Source organism: Periophthalmus magnuspinnatus, chromosome 5 (assembly GCF_009829125.3).
Source record: "Periophthalmus magnuspinnatus isolate fPerMag1 chromosome 5, fPerMag1.2.pri, whole genome shotgun sequence".
Taxonomy (NCBI): Eukaryota; Metazoa; Chordata; class Actinopteri; order Gobiiformes; family Gobiidae; genus Periophthalmus; species Periophthalmus magnuspinnatus.
Genome location: NC_047130.1, coordinates 4166978 through 4191234, shown reverse-complemented (window position 1 = coordinate 4191234; position 24257 = coordinate 4166978). Strand labels below are relative to the sequence as shown.

Sequence of the window (24257 nt, the reverse complement as noted above, 5' to 3'; positions counted from 1 at the left end):
CCTCCTGCTGGTGCGGAGTATGGCTCAGACAACTAATGTGGAATGAGGTGAAAAAATACATTGAAACTGAAGTAAAATAATAACTTACCAACCTTCAGTGAAACATGAATTGCAACACATTCAACACAATGTATGTAGCCTGTGCTCTTGCTGTTTTAAAAAGGTCCTATTACAACTGAACTTGCATGAAGTGTTTATCAGTATATGGACAGGCCATGCCTCATGGGAAACTCCAGAATTCACTCACTGAGCTGCAGAGCCTCGGGTTTAGGTAGTGAGGATTCAAATGATCAGGAGGGTCCTTTTAGGTTTAATCCTAATAGTTTTCAGCACTGACTCAGATCTCAAATGAGAGACCCATGAGGCTAATCACCAAGAAAACTAAAACACCAGGTTATAACATAAATAAATGGGACATCATCTCCAATGTTTTTGTAATAATGAATAAATCAGCATTAGAAATGTTATATTGTGAAAACAGCATTTGATTTAACATGTGTATTTGGGGAAACAGAAGTCCAAATCTAAAAGGTTATGTTTTAATATTCAGCATTAGTGGTTTGTTTTTGCCAAGTAGTTTCCGTAAGTTGTATCTGTATATTCAAATTTCTCCTTTTTTTTTCTCAATAATTTGATTTGTTTTTTGATTAATGAATAATTTTAACTTATTTCAGATGTCTTTGGTGAATGTGCACTCAAAGAAGAGATGCTTTATTGTTTCTTCTGTTAAGTTGCAAATTGAACAGTTTTTGTCTTTGTCTATGAATTTTGATTAGAATAAGTTGGTAGGGTATATTCAATGAATGATTGTCCAGTGCATTTCTTCTATTTTATTCTATCCAGTATTTTGAGGGAATCAGCCAGGTTGTTTTCCATATTATTTTGGAGATTTCTGTGTTCCATTAAGCTTTGCAGGAGGGAGTAATTTTATTTTGGTTTTGAATACAGTTTCTGATGTGTATACTGGAGCATTTCTTATTAGGGATGTCTAGCATTTGCGACTTGTCTTGGTTGTACTTATTGTTTGAGACCACTTGGTATTGAATTTCTGAGGTAAATTCTTGAGAAGTGATAGGAGGTTGATTGTTATGAATGATACATATGACTGAATATGGCCAGTATTGTCAAAAAGATCTTGCAAAATGAATGTTTCGTTTGAATCATTATATTTTTGTTGTTCCAGATTATACTTTTTTTTTCATTGACACATGTGAAAGGAAGGAACTCATTTGTCACTTGTGATTTATAAATAAAATCTAATTTATCTCACCTCAAATTAAAAGCGGTTGCTGCTTCACTGACATGTAGGCTGTACCTAAATATTTTACACTTTTTTTTAACTTCAGTGTTATAATACATTGTCATTACATTCATATAAGCATAGTATTTCACATTTAAACCTGATGCATTAGAAAACATTTGAACATTTGTTATAGCACTTACACATAAAGTTGTATCATGAGCAAGCTGAGCGATTTTAATGTCCTTATTAAAAATTGACATACTTTAATTTGTCTTTTATAATATGAATGAATAGAAGATCAACAGTTAACACAAACACAGATGGGGCCACAGGATATTCTTGACTTACAGACCTCCTACAGGAACCTGGAGGCTGTATTCAGATATAACATAACGTTAATATTTTGATAGAGCAGTTGAATAAGTGACACAAAGTTGAGACCCCAACCAAAACTATGTAGTCTCTTGAATAGGAAATGATGTTCTACCAAAGTCTATAAATATCCAGAAATATTATTAAAGCATTAGTACTGAGGTAATCGAGAAGATCCGGTATTAAACGTATATTGGGACTTCTGTATCTATTTGACCTGAACTGTTTTTTTAAACTTGTGTTACTTGTGTTGTGAGTCGTGCGTACGTGCGCGGTGACGTCCTGCTCCCAGAATGCAGTCTGGTAAACAGACATGGACGCACCAGGTGAAGACCTCCACAGAGGCTGAGCTCTGAACTCGCTCTTTTCCACCGCCTGTAGTCTTTTATCCAGTGCATCCAGCTGATTTTAGTCTCTCTGGAGTCTCGTTTTTATCCACTACTTCTAAAACACCGGTAAGAGTGTAGTTTCTGTCAAGTCATGACTATTGCTTATTTCTTGTGTTGTGCTGTCAGGCTTTGCCAGTTTCCTCGCCAGTGCTAGTAATGGCTGGCTAAAGGGCTCAGCTAGCAGGCTAATGTAGCCACCACTGATGGCTACGTCTGTAGCCACTCCACTAACCTTCACTCAAGTGTATTTTATACACGGCTATATTTGACAGGGTCCACCTTTTACACTTTGATGACCAAAGACTACGGCACCATTGTCATGACAAAGGGACATAGCCTGGCAAGTATTAAATAGGGAGTGTAGCTGCTGCTAACCCTCTGAAACTGCTGCCTCCATTTAGAAATGGCCAACAGATTGATTTGTGCTTTCATTGCTGAAAATTTGTGAAACGAGTTGTTAATATGCATTTGATGTTTTAAACTGTATCCAGGCAACCCGTTTTCATGTTATTGGTGGTTGGCATTACCCCACAATTAGGCCTTAAAAAATAAGCTATGTACTAGCCAGTGTGAGAGCTGATCATTTAAATAGGCTACGTTCAAGAGTAAGTTTTTCTTTAGGTAATAAATGTTCATGTTTCATCACAGCATTGCCCTATTGAAGTATCTGTTTTTACTTTAAGGTACTAACCTATTGTGTTACATCACAATATAGTTGAACTGTTGGCTTACTGTGTTTTCATTATATTGCCAAAGAAATTCAGTTGAAACAATTTTCTACATTTTCTGTGGATAAACGTAGCCAATTCATGCACTACAGTAAGTCATTTTCCACTTTTTGTTTTAGATATTGCTTCACTATGACAAATATTTGTGTGGAAGGAGTTCCTCAAGCACTTTTTTAAAGTTTCTGTGGCTGTCCGACAGTTCAGAACTTTCACTGATATTCTGCCATTGTGTGTTGGATAAAAATGGATATGGATAAAACATTACCAATAATAATAATAATAATAATAATAATAATACGTATTTTGTTTAAGAACACAATGGCTGCATTGCCTTGGTGGGTGCATTTTAGTGAGGTTTATTGTGCAGATGAATTGCAGTTTTGATGATGTAAAATATTGAAGAGAGCTGATGACTATCAGACGGTTTTATTGACCCTGCTAAATCTTTTGTTTATTTATTCATGAATTCGTATTAACTGAATTAATCTCTTGTTAAAAAAAACACTCCTGACTTGTCCTTTTACCATGTTTGTGCTGTGTGTCTTCAGACCTCTGCAGTGTCTGCTGATGAACCTACTGATGTGGATCGACTGACAGTGTTAAAAATAATTAACTTTTGAAAGGTAGGCTTCAAGTGTCAACATATCAGATTCAAATAATACATTTAATCACCTTTTCCTTTTATAGTATGGTATAAATGAACTCCACCACCTAGAGCATCAAGTCTGACTTCTGATTTGCCTCCATTTTTCACACTTGCATAAATCAAACTGCATTTTCGGGAAGTTTAGTATCTGTCTAATAATAACTCTATGTCTATCCCATTAATGCAGAGTGTCTTTTCATAAAAAAGTAAAAACAAAAACTGATTATCAGAATTTAGGACCAACATTCACTGAGGTATGCGTGACATAAAAGTACAATTGTTAGGCTGGGAGTCAGATCTGTCCTTACAGCTTCTTTTTTCTCATTCTTGTTTTTGATTAGTGTATGCCTTGTGTGTAGGGATTAGTGATATGACAAAACGTTGATATAATTTATTTTGCCTAGATTCCTTTTTTTATCACAAATCATCAACACCTACTATCTTTATAATGCCTTTAAGAGGTTTCTATAATTGCTGCTTCTGAGAGTGCACACTGCTCTATTATAGGTTAAATCACTTTTCTCCATTAGTTTCCGAAAAGTATGATTTAGCAACTTGTTCTTTTGATTTGTAATATTCCTCTGAATGTTCCTTGTTTTCGTTGTGGTGGTAAGCTACTGCTGTAGTCACATTTGCTCGGGGGTAGACAGAAGTGATGCACCATTGGCCCCTCCCACCATCACCAATCACTCACACACCACATTCATACAAGACAAGGTGAAGTGAAGTGTTTTCCCTGAAGACACATCAACAGTAGTAAACTTTGTGTTGGTAACCAATGAGTTAATATAGCAATATAAAGAGATTTCTGTTTCTAAATATTAGACACTTAAATGGTAAAATATATACAACATTCTCTTAACATATGGGGTTTTCTATTCACATTGTTTTACAAATCCAGGCTTATCATTAAATTCAATGCTGAAACCAGCTCCATCCCCAGCTTAAGTCTCAAGTTGTTAATTGAACTATCTAAGTAACCAGCATTCATTCAGGCCTGAGGTTCAAGGTGCGCTTTGTGCATGCTCCTGGTGAATCTAGGAGGGGCAGATCAAAAGAGCAACAAACTCTTAAAGTGAGCTGGGATGTTTTGATCTAACCATATGAGAGAAGAGCCAAAGAGTGCCTGGACAAAAGCTTTGCAACACAAAAATCTTCAGTTCTTTTTGATCAGAAGAGCTAATAGACATGGAATAGACATGGCTCACCCCATCTCTCCTGTTTTACCCCTCACACGAAGCATAAAATATAGCTGTTTATGTTTTTCTTAATTGATTAAAATAAATCCTAAAAGAGCAGTTATGCTTTATTTTTATTGTATCCTATGAAGTGCATTCTTTAGATCATTATAATAAAATAGATTTTGCTCATAGATTATTTTCTCTTGATGAGATGTTATATGCATTCCAACAGGGAAATCCTGGTTTGAGTGCCAGAATGTGTACTCGGGTAGTTTGCATGGGTGGGAGATAAAAGGAAGTTATTGAAAGGCACTCCAATGGCACATGTTATTGACTATATAAAATAAATAAATAATGATCATATAACATACAACTATATTGTTGCCGCCAAATCTGGTATGGGCTGATATGTGACTTAAACTGAAATTGAAAATAAACTCAAATGCTGAAACTGAATTTGAATTGAAGTTAACATGACTTGAATTGTAGAATTAAATAATTAATTTAGAATCATGCTTTCAAAATTCTGCTTTTAATGATGATTAATTCAATGCACAAAATTCAGTTTCAGTTTTGGCATTTCAAACTGTAAACTGTCAGAAAACTTGTTCCTTTACACATAAATTGGCATGGATTTATAGAAGGATTTTTTAATTTTATTTTTTGTATGAAACTCTGCGTTCTGTAATTTCAAACTTTCCTTTTTCAGGTTTTCTTCACAAACTATCATGTAAAAATTGATACATACTATACTTTACATAATTTGAAAAACAAACCTGTGAATGCACTTAACTTCAGTGTCAATGAAATGTTATTGCCTGGCCAGGCAAAACACTTCAAGTATAGGGACTATCTCACCAAATACATCTGGGTTAACTGAAATGTCACAATTAACTGATTTTGCAACAAACCACAACATAGATTTATAAACATTTCAGAGGATTTTACTTTTTTACCATTTGGTAGCTTATAAGTCCAAAACCGTTATTATGTAGCCTAAATAGAGGGTACATTTTTAATAATTAAAAATCTAATCCAAAACAATATTGTATTTTTGGTGTCATCTTAATTAAAAAGACTATAATGTACTTTACAGGCCTATCTGAATTGTTTCAGTGATTATTAAATAAATTGGTTATTAAATAAATAATACTAATTTACACAGGCTATGTAGGCTGCGTAGGATATTTGTTTATGTAGGCCTATATTTATCCTAATTCATTTCTATTAATCTAACGATCATTGTAACATTTTTTGTTAGCTTAGCAGTTGCAGTGTGACCTTCAGGTAGGTTTAGAGTTGGTTTATTGAAATACGCCTAGATCGTTCAATATTATCAATAATCTTTATTAAGACGACTTGTTGCGCGGAGGTTTGATTGTGGTTGAAGACTCGGAGTCGGAAGCGACTAAAACAACACGCGTTTGCTCGTGTCAATCAGTGAAAAAGTCCTCCTATCCCGAACCCGACCAAAGCTTTACTCCTGTGTTGTTACATTGTAGCGGAAAGAATGTCGGAAAGGGCCGAGGATGACGTCAGGGGGGAGCTGCGCCGAGCGGCCAGGCAGCAGCTGAAGCAGCAGCAGCAGATCCAGCGGGGAGAAGGCTCCACAGCAATGGCGACTGTTGCGGAGCGGAGATCCCTGCCTAGCCCAGAAATAATGCTGGGACAGCCTTGGAGCAACTGGGTCGACGCTGCCAAACTCCACGGCAACGACGGTGAGTTCCCCAACGCCCCGATTGAACGTGTGGTAGCGATACCGAGCGCGACACTTGCTAGTGTTGTCTGTCTTTTTTGGCCGATTGCATGCAGTTTTGGTGGAATATTAGGAAATCCTACTGGTAGCAACAGCACAGGCAGGCAAGCAAGTGCAACTATTTATCTGTCTGTGTGCTATTGTCATGTTTTCAGGTGCTGAATTGGAGGAAAGTTTTAAAGACTTCGGGAAAAATCGCGAAGCCATGCGTTTGTGCCGAGAAGGTAAGTGTTTTTTCCCTTTAGGGCCAAAGGTGTATGTTGTTTCTGTGGATTTGCACACGTTTAAAGACACGATTCAAACACTTACCAGCGTTATTGTGCCCAAGTAAATCTTGATTGTCCAGTCACTATTACCGTTTATAAAACGCCATTTTTACAGCCTATCTGTCCCCTGTTCCAACTTTAAACTATGTTCCTACCAATACCAAAATAGGACTTATTATTTCTTATACTGTTTACGGAGGCTATAGCATTCCAGTAGGCTCATCTGTGTTATAATGGCAAATATACCTGTGTACTTTATATTAATGCAATACATTTATTCAGGTGGCTAAGTAAACTATGACATTACTTGCTGCTGGAACATTGAAATAAAAAAAAAAACCTTCATCACATGTTTTTTAGATTTCCCTAAAGGTAGAGTTAACTAATTCAGTGTCAATTAGCATATAGCTTATCGATCTTGTAGTTAGATTTAGATTTGAATCGTTTACTAACAGTGTGGAGGGTGTGTAGCACTTTAATGAAGTCACACTATGAATTTCCATATAAAATGACTTATAGTATCAAAGTAGCCTAGCAGTAGACTACTGTATACATTTATAGGATAACAATGGTTTATTCCAGAAGTCATCATCAATTTTGATTTGAGGTTGCCAAAAATGTCTTCAATTAAAAAAAAAACAATGTCCAGATCGCTACTTTTGAAACTGTTGCTACCGAAGCTCTCCTGGAGGGGAGATTGCATCGACACACATGTATGAACATATATCACACAACAAACCTTTTGTGGCCAATATAATATCTTTATCTTCATGATTAATTGCCATTACAGCTTAATTAATAAACAAATTTAAAATTGTTTAGTTATTTAGAATACAAAATAATCAGTGCCGTTTAAAAAGCTACCCAACTAATTTAATTTTAAGAAATCTATGATAGTACCACTTTTTGAGGGTGGTATAGTTATGTTGAGCTTTGGGAAGCAATTAATCAATTACCACATGCATCAGTTTTATCAATCTGCTGTTTGTCCATTTTCCTTTGCTGATCATCTTGTTTAGACATGATTAGATTAATTGAGATTGAGATTTTGTTATGGCTTATGTTGCATTAACAAAAGACTATTTGCAGTCACTGCATTTGCATCATTAACAATATAACCTGGGTGCGTATTCAAAGAAAATCGCATGATTTCTGCTAAATTAACATTTGTTTGTGCTTTGAGGAATTGTGCAGATTTCCTACGGTGTATTTGAGAGTGTGGTTGACAGAGCAGGACTGTGGGCTGAGTGTAGCTCCTGAAACACATGGCACTAACATGTCACTGCGTCTGTCCAGCTCTTGTTTGTGCCATGGGGCTGATCGGCACATGCTGCTCATAGGAGTCTGTGCGTGGACTGTAATACTCCCATGGTGTTTGTGTGTGACTATGGGGTTAGAACCAGTGGATGACTATACTTCTGTCATGACTCACCACTAAATGTATTTGATGGCATTTCTGCCATTCTCATATTCACAGCAAAAAATATTGGTGGTAGTGATTAATTCAGGTAGAAAAATGAATAATGAAATCATACAATTAATCATGTCTTTGAAAAAGTTCCTGAAGTGGTAGTTCTACAGATCAGATACTGACAGCCTGTGCTGTGGTCAGACTGCGCCAGACCTGTGACTGTTCTTTATAGATCATCCATCTCTGCCTTTGGTGAGAATGGTGAAATTAAGCAGGCTGGTCTAATGCTCTTTAAAGCAGTATGTATGTCTGCTATATAGCTATAATCTATGACACCCATGGATCATTATGTTATAATTTGGACCTTTTAAATCACAATACTAAATCTAATCCCATCTAAAACAATTTAATAAAAGAAACAAGTCTGCTCACTTCCGCATTTGAAAATTCACCATAAACGTCATCACAACGAAGAGTTGGCATCTCCAATGAATAGCTACAACAACAAACTGCAACAAAAAAAGATACAATTATTAAAGACACATATTGTATGTAACATTTGATGTCCTTTCAGGACAGACCGGTCTCGATGTACATGTCGCTGCCAGTTCATCATGTCAGTAGAGAATGACAAGTAAACAATCCTGAGTGAACAGTGGCACTAGTTTGGGAAGGAGTTTGTTTGACCTTGCTGGTCTGACTAGAAGGTGTACATTGGGTCTTTTGCTTTTTAAGTGAAGTACAAAAATTACATGTGAAACTAAACCCTATATCAGAAGAAATGTATAAATTACAAAAATATGGATTTTACAAATATTATATTTGGTCTTTTTGTTTATTTTGTCACAGGTTCTATATAACAAAAGGTATTATCATAGATTTCTCTGTGGCAGGCTGCTTCTCATCTCCTTTAGAGGAAACTTCTAAACCTTTTATTGAGCTTAAGATAACAGTCCTCGTCTCTCAGCAGTGGTCCACTGATGATTGGAGAACACTTGAAGGAGCTGGTGGAGTGGGTTTAAGTGGACCACCTCTTCTCACCTCTTTAATGCTATAATATATATAGAATACTATCGAATGGTAAATATGAATTATGCCTTGTAGAGAAGCAAAGATCCTTTTTTTTTTTTCAGTTTTTCAGATATCCAAAAATCCATTATTTGGCTTTATGTATTGATCCAATCAAATGAGTTCTCCAAAGTGCTGCACAGAGTAAACAAAATATCAATAAAAATAAATAAATAAATACAAACACAATTGCGTTAAATAATACAAGTTTGGGGCTGGCCAAAGAAAAGGATGTCCTAGATTCTCAGGCTTGTTTTTGTGGATGAGAAGCTGGAGCTGCCCCTCAGACCTTATTGAGCACATAGGAGTGTAGGGAACAATGAAGTCTGTTTTTAAACATTTCATAGACTGGTCCATACAAACAATATATAATAATTGACCTAACCCTGAACCGATATTCTAGAGCCGATATCTGAGTACATTTTCCTGGAACAGAGCTGATGGTTTTAATATATCCCTAGTACCATTGGAAGTTGGAAAATGTAATTGTGTAATTTTGCTTTATATGTGATGCTTGAGCTTACAGGCCTGTGATTGTACCTGTGTCTTCATTTTATGACGACTTTTTGGGTTCTCTTGGGGTAGCAGTTGCCTGTGTTCATTTTTCCAACCGGCAGGATACAATAAGGGATTAGGAGTGTTAAATCATACTTATATTAATACAAATTTAATGTTTCGTACAATCAATTTCTCTTTTGTGCAGACATGCCCATTTTTGGACAGTGTCCAGCACAAGATGACTTCTACCTGGTGATGTGCAACCACTGTAGTCAGGTAGTGAAGCCCCAAGCCTTTCAAGCACATTATGGTAAGTAATCTTAACAAATATGACTTTTTAAACATGATTTAAAGTTGCTTTTCTATCTGTTGATGTCAATATTATAAAATTCCTGTCAAATACTTGATAAACTTCCTCTTGAACACTTACACTCTTATTTAAAGTCTGATAACATCAAAGTGTAAACATAAAAAAGTCCAAGACATTTTATGGCTTTATATGACTATTTCTGCTCTTACATTGCCTTTTATCTGTGGCTGTTCTACAAAGCTTGGGCAGGGAATCAAACTCTTGACCTGTTCCCTGGTTCTATTTTAAGCACAGTTTGAAAGAATGGCAAATTGTGCTTATTGGAAGTGCTCATTGGCCTGCTGTAAAACAAAGTGATCAGCTGTAGTGTCATTACCACGATTCTCCGGGACAGATGTGTTCACTTTTGATGAGCATCTTGATTGTGTCTTTGCAGAGAGAAGACACAGTTCAGCCAGCAAACCCGTGACCACGTCAACCTTCCCTTTGTCTGGAAGGAACCGAAGCAGCGGTAGTGGCTTTGGACCTGGGCTAGGCTCAGGATCAGCTACTGGAGTAGTTAGTGGAGGGATTCTCAGCCGACCCTCCTCTGCTGGATCCAATCTCTCTTCCTCTTCAGCGCCTTTGTCCAACTCCAAACTGCTCAAACCACCCAAAGAGAAGCTTCCGGGCATTCCCAGAAGGCCACCCTTTTACCCAAGGGCTCTGCAGCCCGACAAAATGTAAGTTTCTGTTTATGGCCACTAAGAGAGGTGCCTTGACCTGGCTGTGCTGGGTCATGCACCTTATCCTAATTATTCATACCCCAAGTTACCTGATTTGAAGCACTAGAATAAGTTAAAGAAGTAATATTTTCTTTGTGTTATTTTGTGACAAATTACAACATGAATAGATTGTGATTTTATATGTTGTTTATTGTAAAAAAAACTTACTAACAGAAAGGGCAGAAGATTTTATATGACTATGACCCAGACTGATTTATTTTATTTATTTTTTGTTATTCTTTGCCGTGAGCCACTATAGGGTGTAGTTGAAAACAATGCAGGACAATACTAGACTACTCAAATATGCTCAAATAAATCAAAATACAATTTAAAGTTTATGATCAGGGAAAACCATTAGAACCTGTTTAAAATTTTAAGGTAAGTTTATGTCTCTTTTGAAATAATGAAAGAAAGCTAAATACCCCCCACATTTGATGTACTGAAATTGTATAGAGATGAGACAGACTTCTTTTACAATAATATTGCAATTATTGCAAAAACAAACAAAAAATGTTGCGTCTACTGTTTTAAAATGTTTTGGATGCTTTGACACAACCTTTGAAACAGATAACTTTGTGGTGAATCATATCAGATGTGTTTTTGTCCTCCCAGCCCCATTCACACATACACATCTGTGTCTTACCATGGCTTTGTCACTGGGTCATTGTTTCTAACTCTTGGCTTCCTCCTTGCTGCCTTCTTCATTTCTCTAACCTTGTGTTCCAGCCTCACCCCGGCTGTCAAGGTGGAGAAGATGCATCTGAATGTGGACTCCTCAGCTAAGTTGGTGCCGACTCTCTCTGCTCCCACTACCACCTCATCTTCCTCAACATCTTCCTCTAGCACCACTGTGAGCTCCAGCACTACTCCCATCACTACCACCTCCTCATCAGCCCTTAAACCAGGCCTTAACTGTCCCTCCATACCAAAGCCTCCATTACCAGCCCCGGGTCAGATACCCAACGGCAAAGGTCACCTCGCCATCCTCTCTGACAAGAAGCAGGACAGCAGCAGTGCCAGTAGCAGACGCCACTTTAACAAGAAAGTGACAGGTCAGCAACTAGTGGTTATAGTTCTGTCTAAAAAGTATTCTGAACATGTTCTTATGAGTCATGCATGCACATAATGTTTATCTTTATTCATTTACAAGCTTTAAAGTCATATTGCTTCGTGTAATGTAAAATTAATGTATGCTGAATTCTTATGCCTATAGAACGCGAGTTTAATCCGGATATCCACTGTGGTGTTATGGATTTGTCTGCTCGCAAACCATGCACAAGATCACTAACATGCAAGGTAAGGCAAAATTCAGCATATGATTTAGTCCAGTAAATCTACGCAACTTTGTAAGTATGCGAGTAACACAAATGCCCTTGTAGACGCATTCTTTAAGCCAGCGGAGGGCAGTGCCAGGTCGGAGGAAGCGCTTTGACACATTACTGGCGGAGCACAAGAGCAGAGCGAGAGAGAGGGAACGGGAGCGGGAAAAAGAGAAGGAGCTCCATCAGCCTCATTCTCAGCAGAGCGCTCCTCTCAGGGAAAGCCACCCCGCCTCACATGCCCCCTCTGCACATGACCCCCATCAGGTGGCTCATGGAAACGGGCCGGTGCTCGAGGCCACCAAGCCTTTGTCTGTTGGCAAGCAGAAGTTCTGCAGCCACAGTCTTCCACGGTGAGTAGCAGAAGATGAATGTCCGTTCTCATGACTTGAATGTTTGTTGTCATCATATTATCTTGTACAGCTACATGGATTGTTTTATTCTTTGTTCTATTCATATTTCTGAGTTCACAAAGAAGAATCCATTTAGTGCAGTGCTCACTGCTGTGTTTGAGCTCAAACTAGGGGTGTGGGATATGCCAAAAAATTGTATCACAATGTTCTTGGAACCTGTTCCCAAACTTTCTGCAAGGTTATATTTACAGTATTTGACACTTTTTAGACTAAACAGCGGCCATGGAGGGGGGACACCAGGAGACCCCACAAGTGTCCATGATTTATCACATCATCCACAAACTACTCCAGATGTTTTTTCACGCCCCTCCAGTGATGAGGGTGAAAATGAGGAGAGGGAGGAGAATGTGGACAAATTTGACTGTCACTATTCGGGCTATCACCCTCGACCAGCAGCTGTAAGTGTAAATGATTTGTACATTTTCAAAGAGGGTGTAGCAAAAATTAACTATAATGTTAATGCTGTTTTAGTTTTGTACTTTTGGAAGCCGACTGTATGGAAGAGGTTGTTTTTCCTTTGACCGGCGGTGGGACACAGTGCGTTGTGCTCTAACCACAATGATGGACAAGCATGTTAATTCTCAGATGTGGAAGTAAGTTATTATTATTATTATAATTATCATTATTATTATTATTAAATTGCGTATTTGAAATGGTCATAATGTGCTACTTTGAGGAGTATTTCAAAATCGTAACATTGTGTCTTCTAGGAAAATTCCCTTTGCCTTGGAGAACTCCTCCTCTGTTGCACCTACCCATCGGGCAAGCACAAACTACCATAGTAGCACTCCCTCGTCAGGCTTCCTGGGCCCCCCTGCCCCTTTGCCCCAGTCCCCGTATAGCCAGTCCTATGAGGGCAAGTCTGTGCTCTCCTATGGAACCACCTTAAATGCCCGCAGCTCCCCTCAGGGCGGGGCTGAACATCCGGCCTATGGCACCACGCAGGCCCGACAAGTGTCTTCGTCGCCGCAGATGCCTTCAGCCCATTCATCCTCATCTTCTGCTCCACACCTCACCTCAGGCCGCTCTCTCAAGTCCCGCTCGTCCAGCAGCAACACTACCAGGTCAGCCTCATTCAGGCCCAAAGACATCCCTTCTGGCTCTACTGCACCTGTCACGCCTAACCCTACAGGCGGGGGCAGCAGTGGAGCCAACAGTAATAGCAGTAGCACCAACTTGAGCTCGGGGAAGAAAAGAAAGAACAGCTCTCTTTTAACTTCATCCCACGGCTCATCTGAATCCTCCTCCAATGCCAACTACTCCTCCTCTTTCAAAAAGAACTGTGCAAATGTGGGCAGCTCAGGGAGCACTTTTCATCACAGCTCACTCGGACCCTCAGCATCCTCATCTCACACCGGTGTTCACAGTGTGGGACTCAACTGTGGCCCCACCGTGCGGACCAACTCCCTCAGCCTCAAGGCAGATGCATCTATGGGTTCCACTGGGGGCTCCTCAGGGCCGCCTGCCCGTGGACCCCCGTCGGGCAGCCCAGCCGAGTCCATCAAGCGCATGAGCGTAGTGATGAATAGCAGTGACTCCACTCTGTCTCTGGGGCCCTTTGTCCATCACCAGTCATCCTCATCGGAGCACCACACCAGCTTCAGTCACCACTCTGATGCTCGCCTGGAAGGAAAGAAGCGCAAGAGCTCCCCCGCATCTAGCAGTGTGAACAGCGGAGGTCTCGGTGGAGGCGGGGGAGCAGGGCCAGGCAGGCCTAAGATGTCCAAGTCTCCTGCTATTAACAACATCCATGGGAAGCATGGACGGAGCATTCCAGGCACTCCAGGGTTACCTAACAATTCACATCAGGTGAGCATTTTTGCATTTGACATTTAAGTGGCTGGCTTGTGCAGATTCTTATGTACTAAATGATCTTTAATTAAGTCTAGGTGATAGGGAAAAAAATGAATGACTTATTATGATTTTTGATTCCATTCAAATATTTTCAATCTTATAATTCCTGAAATCTGAACTCCAAACCACAAGCTTTTACTGACAGGATTAGCTGCAGACTTCTCGTACTACACCCTGTTTTGTCAGTTGAATTGGACATTTTAAAAGAACCAATCTAGTCCCTTATATGATTATAGTATGAAATGGAAGGCCAAGGCCATCACCTTCATTGGACTTACTCTGATAATTTCACTTCTTAGCAGTTTTCTCCTTTGTGTATCCACAATGGCCTCTGTCCACTTCCCACTATTGCCAGCAGAGGGTGACATACACTTACTCATTCAGCATTTTGTCTGCCTAATCCCTCATTCACCCAGCCTCAAAACATATTCACTCCAAGTTTTTTCCAGTTGACAGTATTGCGCTTTCTTCTGAAATATTCAGCATTTTGCCATTGGAGAAATAAGACAGCTGAAAATGAATATAATATTATAGATATAGATACAAACGCTAACAAAGCCTAAAATGATCATATCTGACATTTGGGAGAACCATATCTGCTCACATCTATTCTGTCTGACTCTGTCCAACCATACCACTGAACCTCTTTTCTGTATGTGTCCACAGCCAAAGGCTCGTCCTTGACAACAGTGTTGCCCCTGTGTAACGATGGACGGGGAATCATCCAGGGCAGTGGTTATTGCTCTGGTCTGAATGAGGCCTTCAAACGTCAAACCCACATTACTCTCAGCTTCCCACAGTCCTCAGGGTGGAGATGATCTGGGCTGCTCAGTGAAGTCAGTGTGGTCCTTACAAATTCTCCCAAAGCCATGTGTGGGTTGGGGTGGTTGGGGTGGCGGCAGCACTGTACGGGGACAAATCATCTGTGCTTGGGTCTCTAGACTGTCCCAATGACCCTAAAGCAAGTGTCTCCCCAGTATACAGAGAGGTCTTCCTGTCAGAATAACGAGAGGAGGAACAAGACACACAGCCATTGATCGGTTCAGTTGAAATTCAAATTTACAAATCATGTTAACAATGAGGAAGACGGCGAGCCAATCTTTTGTGTGGACAATGAATGTGTGTGTGTTTGTGTACGTCCATGGCTGGTTCTTTGGCTATTGCTCTCTTAAACAAAGCCTAATCGAGCATAAAATTTGTCTATTTATTGTAAACCAACATTTTAGGTAATGCGTGATTGTGTTACTCTTAATAAAACAGGGTCTAGACTAAATCTGTCTTGAAAACAAAATGTCATCAAAAAATATTTCAGATCAGCTGTTGTCACAGAACACAGTAACCACAGAACCACCCTGACAGTTGGATGTAAGTATTTTTCTCATTATCTGAATTGATTCTGGTGAAGAACTGGATTTATTTACAACCACATCAGTAGCCTTTTAAAGGGAGCTAAATGACCAAGCGCCGCTTGTGACACACACAAAAAAAACGATAACCTTCCATTTTTCTCGCTTTTGCTGACATGTAATACAGGCTGTAAGTGGGTTCAACAGAAAGGGGTGACTCAGTCAGTTTTTCATTACCCAAACAATTATGCAAGTGTTGATTCTTTATAAGCTTTTACACTGAACTACACGTCTTTGTAGATGTGCTCGTGCTTACAAATGTGAAAGGACACCTACTGTGCCCCTTCAATTCTTTTATCAAACAATAGCTTGGCCTTAGAGACACCTGACCATTGTCTATGTCCTTTTACATCACAACTCCTAATGAGTAGTAGACTTGCACCCAACTGGAAGCCGCTCTCAATATACCTATTTTCTCCACAGGTACTGCTCCAATACAAGCCAAATGTTGCCAACTTGCCAATTTGTTTACCTAAATGCTTGGCAGTCTGACCCACTTAGTTTTGCACAGATGCAGTTAGAGCATCTGTTGTTAAGGAGATTGTGTCCCAAACAGTGGAGTGACTTTAACATCTGTGTACTGTAGAGTTTTATCTAGTGTTGCAGGGAATCAGGTACAGTGTCTTAACTGGAGGAAGATTATGCATTTCACCTGTCTCTGTGGGGATGATTGTGTCCTGTGTAAAACCACTACCCGAGCCTCATCACAACACTGTCACAAGTATTAATCTACACTTCCCTTTGTCCATATGGAGTCTTAAATCAGGCAATACTCTGAGATGTCTCAAGTGAGTGTAATAGTGCAAGATTCATGAAGATGGCTTCACGTGACATTTTCTTTTGGCACTGTCTGTTGAACCTTCAGAGAAGAAAGTATAAAGGATACATTTTTAAAGAAAACATCATTTACTGTTTTCCTTACAGTTTTTGTGTGAAAGGTTTTGAAATATCCATATTTGAGAATATGTATTTTGTTAACAATTTGTACATAGTGAAATATGTATTTTTGCACAGGCCTTTTTCGTACATGCAGAATTTTTGGTACAATTTTAAGATGAGTCATTATTTATTTTGAAAATGAGAAAGTCATAACTTGATCTTATAAAGTGGTTCACTGCCAAGTCTATATGATGCAATATGGTGATATTCAGAAAGTGAAGCATCTCATGAATTATGTACTGAAATCCTTTAAGGAATGGTGTTGCCGCTGTAGCAAAGTGTCTGTCTGACAACCTGTTTTTCATAGTTCAAGGTCTCTCTCACATGTACTTTTCCAACACTTCTGAATCAACATAATGAAAGCATGTGTGAGCCTGTGATTTTGACGTCCTACTGGCTTTAAGCTGTGCCCACTGTAGAACTCACATTGGTCATTAAGTAGATGGAGTACCTTAAACACATTTCACAATTGAAAAAATAGTGTTCTTTTTAAGACTGAAGAGACTTGAGCAATCACAAGGAATAAGAACGCTTCAAACAGTCAACTGCTCACATATTGTTGCCAAACTAGCAATTGAAATGACAGCTTTGAAACGATTAGTTTGCAGCTTTTAAATGAAACACTCAATTAAGAAAGTGCCTGAATTAGTTTCACCTTTGACTGTTTGAGGACAGTGTTGTTACCTTACTTGAATGTTTAAGTGTTTAGGAGTCATTTTCTGCCTATCCCTGTATGCGGTCAAACTGAGCTTTTGTCAGCTGCCCAGTTTGAAGTTTTACTGACAAGTTTTCAGTAGCCTTTGCATGGCGTTGAATTATTTTGTAAAACCCTTTTCAGCTTAACCCCACACAACACATCTTTACACTGTCTCCAGCAGATGGACACACTGTACAGATGTTTTTTTTTTTCATTATTAGCTTCATATTCTTGGAATGTGAAAGAGAATTGATTTATGAAAGGAAAAAGAAATCAACCCTTCATTATGTAAAGGTGTGTATAAATTTCTTTATCAATTTTCAGCTGGACTTATGTATTGGCTGCTATGTAATTCATGAACAAACATAGAATAGAATTAATATTTAAAGAAAAAAAGATTGTATAGTATTTGTTTTGTAACAAGTTTCTGTAAATAAAAATAATTTATACTGCTATTTATATGAAATAATGTCTCTGCCTCATCATTGCACAAACCATATGTAGTCTGTTTAACAAATTTTATTATATACACACAATATTGTCAGACAAAATACAAGTTTGGCTTTCCAAATGTACGGTAAACATGAAATGGCTTAAGGGGCTACATGTTTATAACTCTGGATAACTTCTGGACTCTGTTCAGCAACAAGTCACCCTTCTTTATGGTTTCCTGGTACTGCCAGTTTTTACTGTCAGGTCTGCAGTGAAAAGGACACATTAGGGATCAGACATAAAAACAGATCAAAGACAGGAAAGCAACAGTGACATTACCTGTTGGTCTCCACGATCTCATTAACCTTATCAATTTTACAGTGAAGACGTCCAGCGGCAATGAAGCGAGACAGTTCCCTGGAACATATTGCATTGCTAGTAAAAATGTTAAGTCATAACAAAATAAACCAATTGCTAGTGTGCCAACACCAAACTGCTCATAATTTTCTATGAGGGCAATTGTTAGCAGAAGAACAACCAGTTTTATACATCACTAATTGTTAAACTTGATATAGTTGCTAAAGACAATGTCCAATCAGATTTTGTTGTGTGGTCTTACATTTGTGTACTCCATAATTAAGTGAAGTGTGGTCATTCACTGAGGACATACGTGGTGCTTCATTTAATAAACTTACTGGTCAATAAACTCTGTGCTGACCCCAAAGGCCTCAGCCATGTAGCCCAAAGTAAGGGAGCGGTAGGACTCCAGCAGCTGACCGTACGCCTGGATCCTCATCTCCCTCACATAATAGCGGTAGTGTGGAGCAAAGAGCCAGTCTTTCTTCATCTCCTGTTCCACTGTGGCTACAGTGCACAAAAGAAGACATGCAAGCAATGTGGTTTAATGCACCTCTGAACTAGAAGCAGGTCTTAAACACAGACACATTCAGCTTTTCAAAATAAATAAAATAATGTACTCAAACAGAAGCACAAGGATTAGGCTTTGGAGACTTTTTACTGTCACCATGCCAGAAAATGTGTTATAAATTGAATTCACTACAGCGTAATACAGCGCTTACTATATAGTTACATAATACCTGTCATGTTAATACTTTCCTACCTAGTGACTGAAAGAAGACCGAGTAGCGACACTCATACAGGGAGAAAAGATACTGGCGAACAGCAGGTAGACTGTGCAGCACCTCCAAAATTTCTGCTCCCTTTATCACCTGTGAAAAATAAAGTAGTTGAGTAAATAAACATCTCTAAAACACTATTATTATATGTTTGTAACAAAAATGTGTCATAATCAACCTTTTCCCTCAGGTCTGGCCTCTTGAGTGCGATCATGCAAACATAGACGGTGTATGTGACAAAGGTCTTGTAGTCCATGAGCTCATAAGAAGTGAATGTAGACACCGTGTCGAGGAATAGCTCGGCTGCTTGTTTAAAATCCCTAATGGCCACACAGTACAGGCCCTGGTAGACCTTCAGGCGATTCCTCCGGTCCCAGTCACCACCCTCCTCAATGAGGCTACAGACATAGGGGAAAACAAGGTGAGAGTGGTGATTAATAGAGTATTTAATTAAGCAGACTAACATACTCTTTACTCCAAAAGTGACTGGCTCATTTAATTCAAGCAGTCTCACATCTGATTGAGTGCCTTACCTTTTGGCTTTCTCTGAGTTGCGTGTGATGAGGTCACTATCCATGTAGAAGAGGCCAATCCTCAGCAGATAAAACACTATATCCAATCTATGTCCAAGAGCCACAGTCTTGTCATAGGTCTTCCTAAATGCAGTTAAGGCGCCCTCCTGTAAACATGTAGCAAACTGCAACTATCAGCTATAATATAATAATATCAATGTGGTGATGCTTGAGTTCCATTATAATATACTTATAGATTTTTTCATGCATTCTTTGAAGCAGAAACAATACCAAAAAAAAAAATAATAATATATATATATATATATATATATATATATATTATACAACTCAAATATTGCTTGTCAAGTTGTAAAAGCCTGTCACATATTGGAATATATTAAGCCTTAAGGCACTTGTATTAGTACAAATAGTTTTTAAATAACAATCACATTGTCTTACTAAAAGAAACAGTCGGTAACAATCACATCTGTCACTTTGGTCTCAATAGGGATAAGCACTGTCATGAGCTTAATTGATAATACCATTCTGAGATTTGGACTTTATCCTTCTTTTTTTAACAATAACTTAACTAATGTATAGCTAAAAGAAAGGATTAGTTTATCATGAGGCATATAGCTAACAGTACCTTGTCCCCAATTCGGATGAGGTATTCTGCTTTGGCCATCATTGCGTCTCGAATCTCACTCTCTCCCAGGTTCTTCTCTGCATCCTCCAGCACATCATCCAGGCGCTTAAGCTCCTCTTCGTTTGCCTTCTTCATTCTGCTCAGCAGGTCCGTGTCCAGCTGCCACTTCAGCTCTTTACAGAGAGCCTCATAATATGGAGCCATGTCTATAAGAGAGCAAGCATTGGTGTCACGGTCTAGTCTAGAGTTTAGACAAAGCCTTATATTCTTATTACAGAATTCCATGATTGCAGCAGTCATTATAACCCTAATCATATCATTGTAGCCTGGTTGCTGACCTTCTTTATGTACTAATGGAACAGACGTACCAGTGTTGTTGTTGTTGTAGGTTTATTAACACTAGCTCTTGCAATATTGGCTGTTAGCTAAAACAGACATACAAACGAATGAACGTTATTTCTACTCTGTACCCAAACAAAGACACTGCTTAGAATAAAATAATACGGATACACTGTGTTAACCATAATAAAAAAGGTACAATGTAATAAAGCTGCTAACTCACTGTTAGCTTTGATTGCATCCATTAGCTCAGTTTTGACTTTGGCATCCTGTCGGTGCCCGTCCATCGTGAGCAGAAACTTCAGCTGCGCTATCCTCAAGTCGGGGTTCTTAGGCAGACCCTCTTCTTCTAGATTTTCGAGTGGCATTTTACCCCCAAAATGTACACAAATCCAGCCTATTTACTGATGTAGAGGAGCGACCACAGCGCTGCTCGGCTAGTCTGCGATGACTACGGGAAATACTCGGAAACATTCGGCTGTTCACTTCCGCAGTGTCATCAAACAGGCGCGAGCGCTTTAAGAGGCGGCGGTGTGCGCACTGCCACCTGCTGGTAATAGTTTGTCACAACAGGTAACTGCACAAACAGAAATACAATACAGACACTGCTAACTTTACCTCAGTAACTTCATAACAAAATCATATATTATGCCTAGGCCTACAGCATTTTAAAGTAGCACTAACTTTAAACTTCACTGTAACATTTGTGATAGAGAACCAATTACTTGTCTTCAAGGAAATGTTAATTGTTTTCCCTAGAAATGTTCCACAGGATGACTATCTCCATGAAGTCAAGGTGATGCAACCAGGACAAACTCCAAGTCAGATCTGTGGACAAAACAACCCCACTCACCATAAGATTTTTTTTTCAAAGTAGCTATTTTGTTAGCAATAAAAACAACTGTGATTTACAAAACCATAATGCTATAATAGTGTGGCACCCCTACCAGAAAAGGTGCACCTTTAAGCTAGGCCAATAGAGTTCCTGCACCCACGTGACCAGGTTTGGTAAGGAGTATGGAGGAGTCCATACGAGTCCGCTTTTGAGGTTGTTGTTTTTTTGTTTTTGGGTTTTTTTTGTCATGAAATGAAATGGTAGACAATCATTTATTTTAAAAGTAATCTGATTAAATTTGAGTGACCTTCACCTTACACGGGTGTGATTTTAGTGAAGCTCAAGGACTTTGCTCCATAAATCTGCACTATCCAGACATCTGATTTACTTTCCACCTTATATCATAAAAAAGGTCTCTGGAGATGTTTGTGAAAAACATACTTTATTATTTAAGCCTAATTAACAGACTACGCTTATCAACAATACACAAATATACAACCAAATAAAAAATAAAAACAAAAATAACATCAATTTAAAAATAGTAAATGTACAGCTTGATTAGCTGCTAGCCCGTTTAGCTGCTGAAATTGTGTGTGTGTGTGTGTGTGTGTGTGTTGTGGGGGTGAGATGTGTTTACTAGATGTATGTACAATATGTTTACAGGTTTTTCATCCATCTACACCAAACTTACTTTTACTTAATCATGAGCCTGTCCTGAGACTACAGGTGGAAATTAGTACTTTTGCTCTAACCCGACACCATACATCTTTCCTGTTTTTTGTTTTGTTTCGTTTTTTAAGTTCAATGTATTGTTGTGCACTGTCCTTGTTCAAATAAAATTATACCATACCATACCATAAAATAAAGACAATAAAGACTATTTAAAAAATGTATCTGGTTAATCATGATGACAGTATGTTGTCAAACATGTTTATTGAATAAAATAAATAAAGATTAAAGCTGCAAGTGGCATCAAATGGTCCTCTTGGGCCATACTTCACACTCAGCTGACCCAGTACTACCTAAGGATGGCACTGATTCCCTAAAAGACACAAAGCTGACAATACTGCATTTCCCATCATATGTTTAGGTTTTGTACTCCATGAATGTGGATGAAGGTAGCTGTAGTTGGGGTTTTTTCGCAGTCACCTTGATCTCACGATATTACCCGTGCATACATATCAGTGTCATAGAGCCATCCGCCGCAGCCACCTTCCCCGCCTCCACCGCCTCCACCGCCTCCACCGCCTCCACCGCCTCCACCGCCTCCACCGCCTCCACCGCCTCCACCGCCTCCACCGAGAGACAATAACACAAGAGAGAGAGGCAATAACACAACCATTCTAAAGTGTTTGAAAACATAAGCATCCACACACATTTAAGGCACACAGGGTCAGTTTGGACATCTCGCCCTGCCATTGACCAGACAAAACAGAGCCATCCGCTGTTTCTTGGAAGTGCACAAGTTTGTCCCTGTTTTGGCAGCACAGGGTGATATGGGCTGGGTCCCTGGGTCCCTAATCCAAAAAAATTGTGACACTGCCAGATTGTGGAATCAGATTATTAATCTGCCTGCTAACAGAGTATCTAAAAAGGTCTTTAAGTGGAGTAAAGTCATGTCACCCCGGGCAGCAGAGCTTCGAGCTGTTTTTACTGAAGCATAACTTCAGTGTGTACTTCATATCAATTTGCCATGCAGCATCAGCAGAATAAGAACAAAACTGGTGTCCAATCATGACGAGCATGTGGCTAAATGGGATCTTGACTATACCCAAGTTTTGGATATATATTAAATTAAAAGACATTTAAGACTGAATTTTGGTATATTGCTGAGCATCTTTGTATGCAAGACACAATGATACAATACATTCATGCGTTTATTCCTTAGCGTGAACGGTTGGATCTGGATCTCATTTTTTAAAAGAGCTGAATCTTTTTCTTTTTAATTGGCATGCATTTTTATACTGATTAATGCTGAACCGATACAAGAATGAGACAGAATCAGAGCAGGCAACACGAGTGAGAGCTTTGTGCACAAAAAATAAAATGTATATCAAGGTAGTGCAATGTTTTATTTAGATTTTGCATAATTCCCAAAGGTAAACATACTCCCACTCTCAGTTTGAACCATTTGAAACACATTTAAGCCTTTGTCATTTCTCTATGATTAGTTTGTAGATAAAAATGAGCTCTCACACTGGCTTCTGTCATATGAATAAATAGTAGACAAGCGACTCTTTTGAACGGCTCCCATAAAAGAGCCAAAATTCCATCACTAGAGGGAGATGGTTCACAGGGTTTTTAAACAATAAGCACTGCCCTTTCCAGCCACCAATTACATGGCCATTGGCCCACACCAACACAAGAAAACACCCAGTCACCCGTGTTACAAAGCCTATAACAAATGTATGTTCCATTGCTTTCTTAAATGTTGTTTTCTGGTTCTATACATTAATAGCTCATTGTTTTTAGCCATTTTTTATTCTAGGTAGCCTAGCATTGTTAATTAGTTGCAGTTAGTTTTTTTTGTTTTGTTACTATTTTTAGATTGTGATCAAAAAGGCTGGATATGCGCTGAAGCCAAACAGTCCCATCTAAAGTTCTGTTAAAAAGTCCTTATAATGTCCATGTTGTCATGTATTTCACATTCACCAGTATTTTTTTGGTTCAGACCCAATAATAAAAGCAAACATTTCTAATGATTTGTTTCATTCTTTTTTAGAACAAACTGTTAAAAGGATCTTCGTAATCTCTTTTGAGGTAGGCATTTTATTCCAATAATCACTAGATTTGTGGTTGTTTTATGGGATTGTTTAACTATTTTTCATGTGGCATAAAGCAGAATGTCATATGTTGACACTTTCAGAACAATCTTATTAGGCAAAGTGATGTGATATTGTTTTATTTGTTACCTGATAATTTACTTGTTGGAATTTCAAAATAGACTCCTGATCATGACAAGGCTGTTTAGGGGAGCAAGAGCTGGCTGGTTACACCACAGTCTGTTGAAAAGTAGACAAAGTTAATGATAACCAAAATAATATGACAGAGTCCATGCTTTAACACAAATCCCTGACTGTCAAGTGTCCAATGTTAG

The 24257-nt window shown here is 38.8% G+C and overlaps 2 protein-coding genes across 2 annotated transcripts; one reads left to right on the top strand and one right to left on the bottom strand.

Moving 5' to 3' along the window:
- The first annotated feature begins 1898 nt into the window (after nt 1–1898).
- LOC117370530 (ataxin-7) lies at nt 1899–17718 on the top strand. The gene is made up of 13 exons (XM_033965974.2): nt 1899–2070; nt 3281–3355; nt 6062–6277; nt 6471–6539; nt 9764–9868; nt 10305–10590; nt 11359–11684; nt 11846–11928; nt 12012–12304; nt 12573–12762; nt 12836–12957; nt 13075–14173; nt 14885–17718. The coding sequence occupies exons 3-13, from the start codon at nt 6070–6072 to the stop codon at nt 14900–14902; spliced, it is 2799 nt and encodes a 932-aa protein (XP_033821865.1). The 5' UTR covers nt 1899–2070; nt 3281–3355; nt 6062–6069; the 3' UTR covers nt 14903–17718.
- A 46-nt stretch (nt 17719–17764) lies between these two features.
- Nucleotides 17765–20815, bottom strand: psmd6 (proteasome 26S subunit, non-ATPase 6). Its single transcript, XM_033965982.2, has 8 exons — nt 20549–20815; nt 19987–20192; nt 19362–19507; nt 19007–19226; nt 18813–18921; nt 18388–18556; nt 18032–18109; nt 17765–17958 (listed from the first exon to the last, which is right to left on the bottom strand). The coding sequence occupies exons 1-8, from the start codon at nt 20691–20693 to the stop codon at nt 17862–17864; spliced, it is 1170 nt and encodes a 389-aa protein (XP_033821873.1). The 5' UTR covers nt 20694–20815; the 3' UTR covers nt 17765–17861.
- Nucleotides 20816–24257: the final 3442 nt, after the last annotated feature.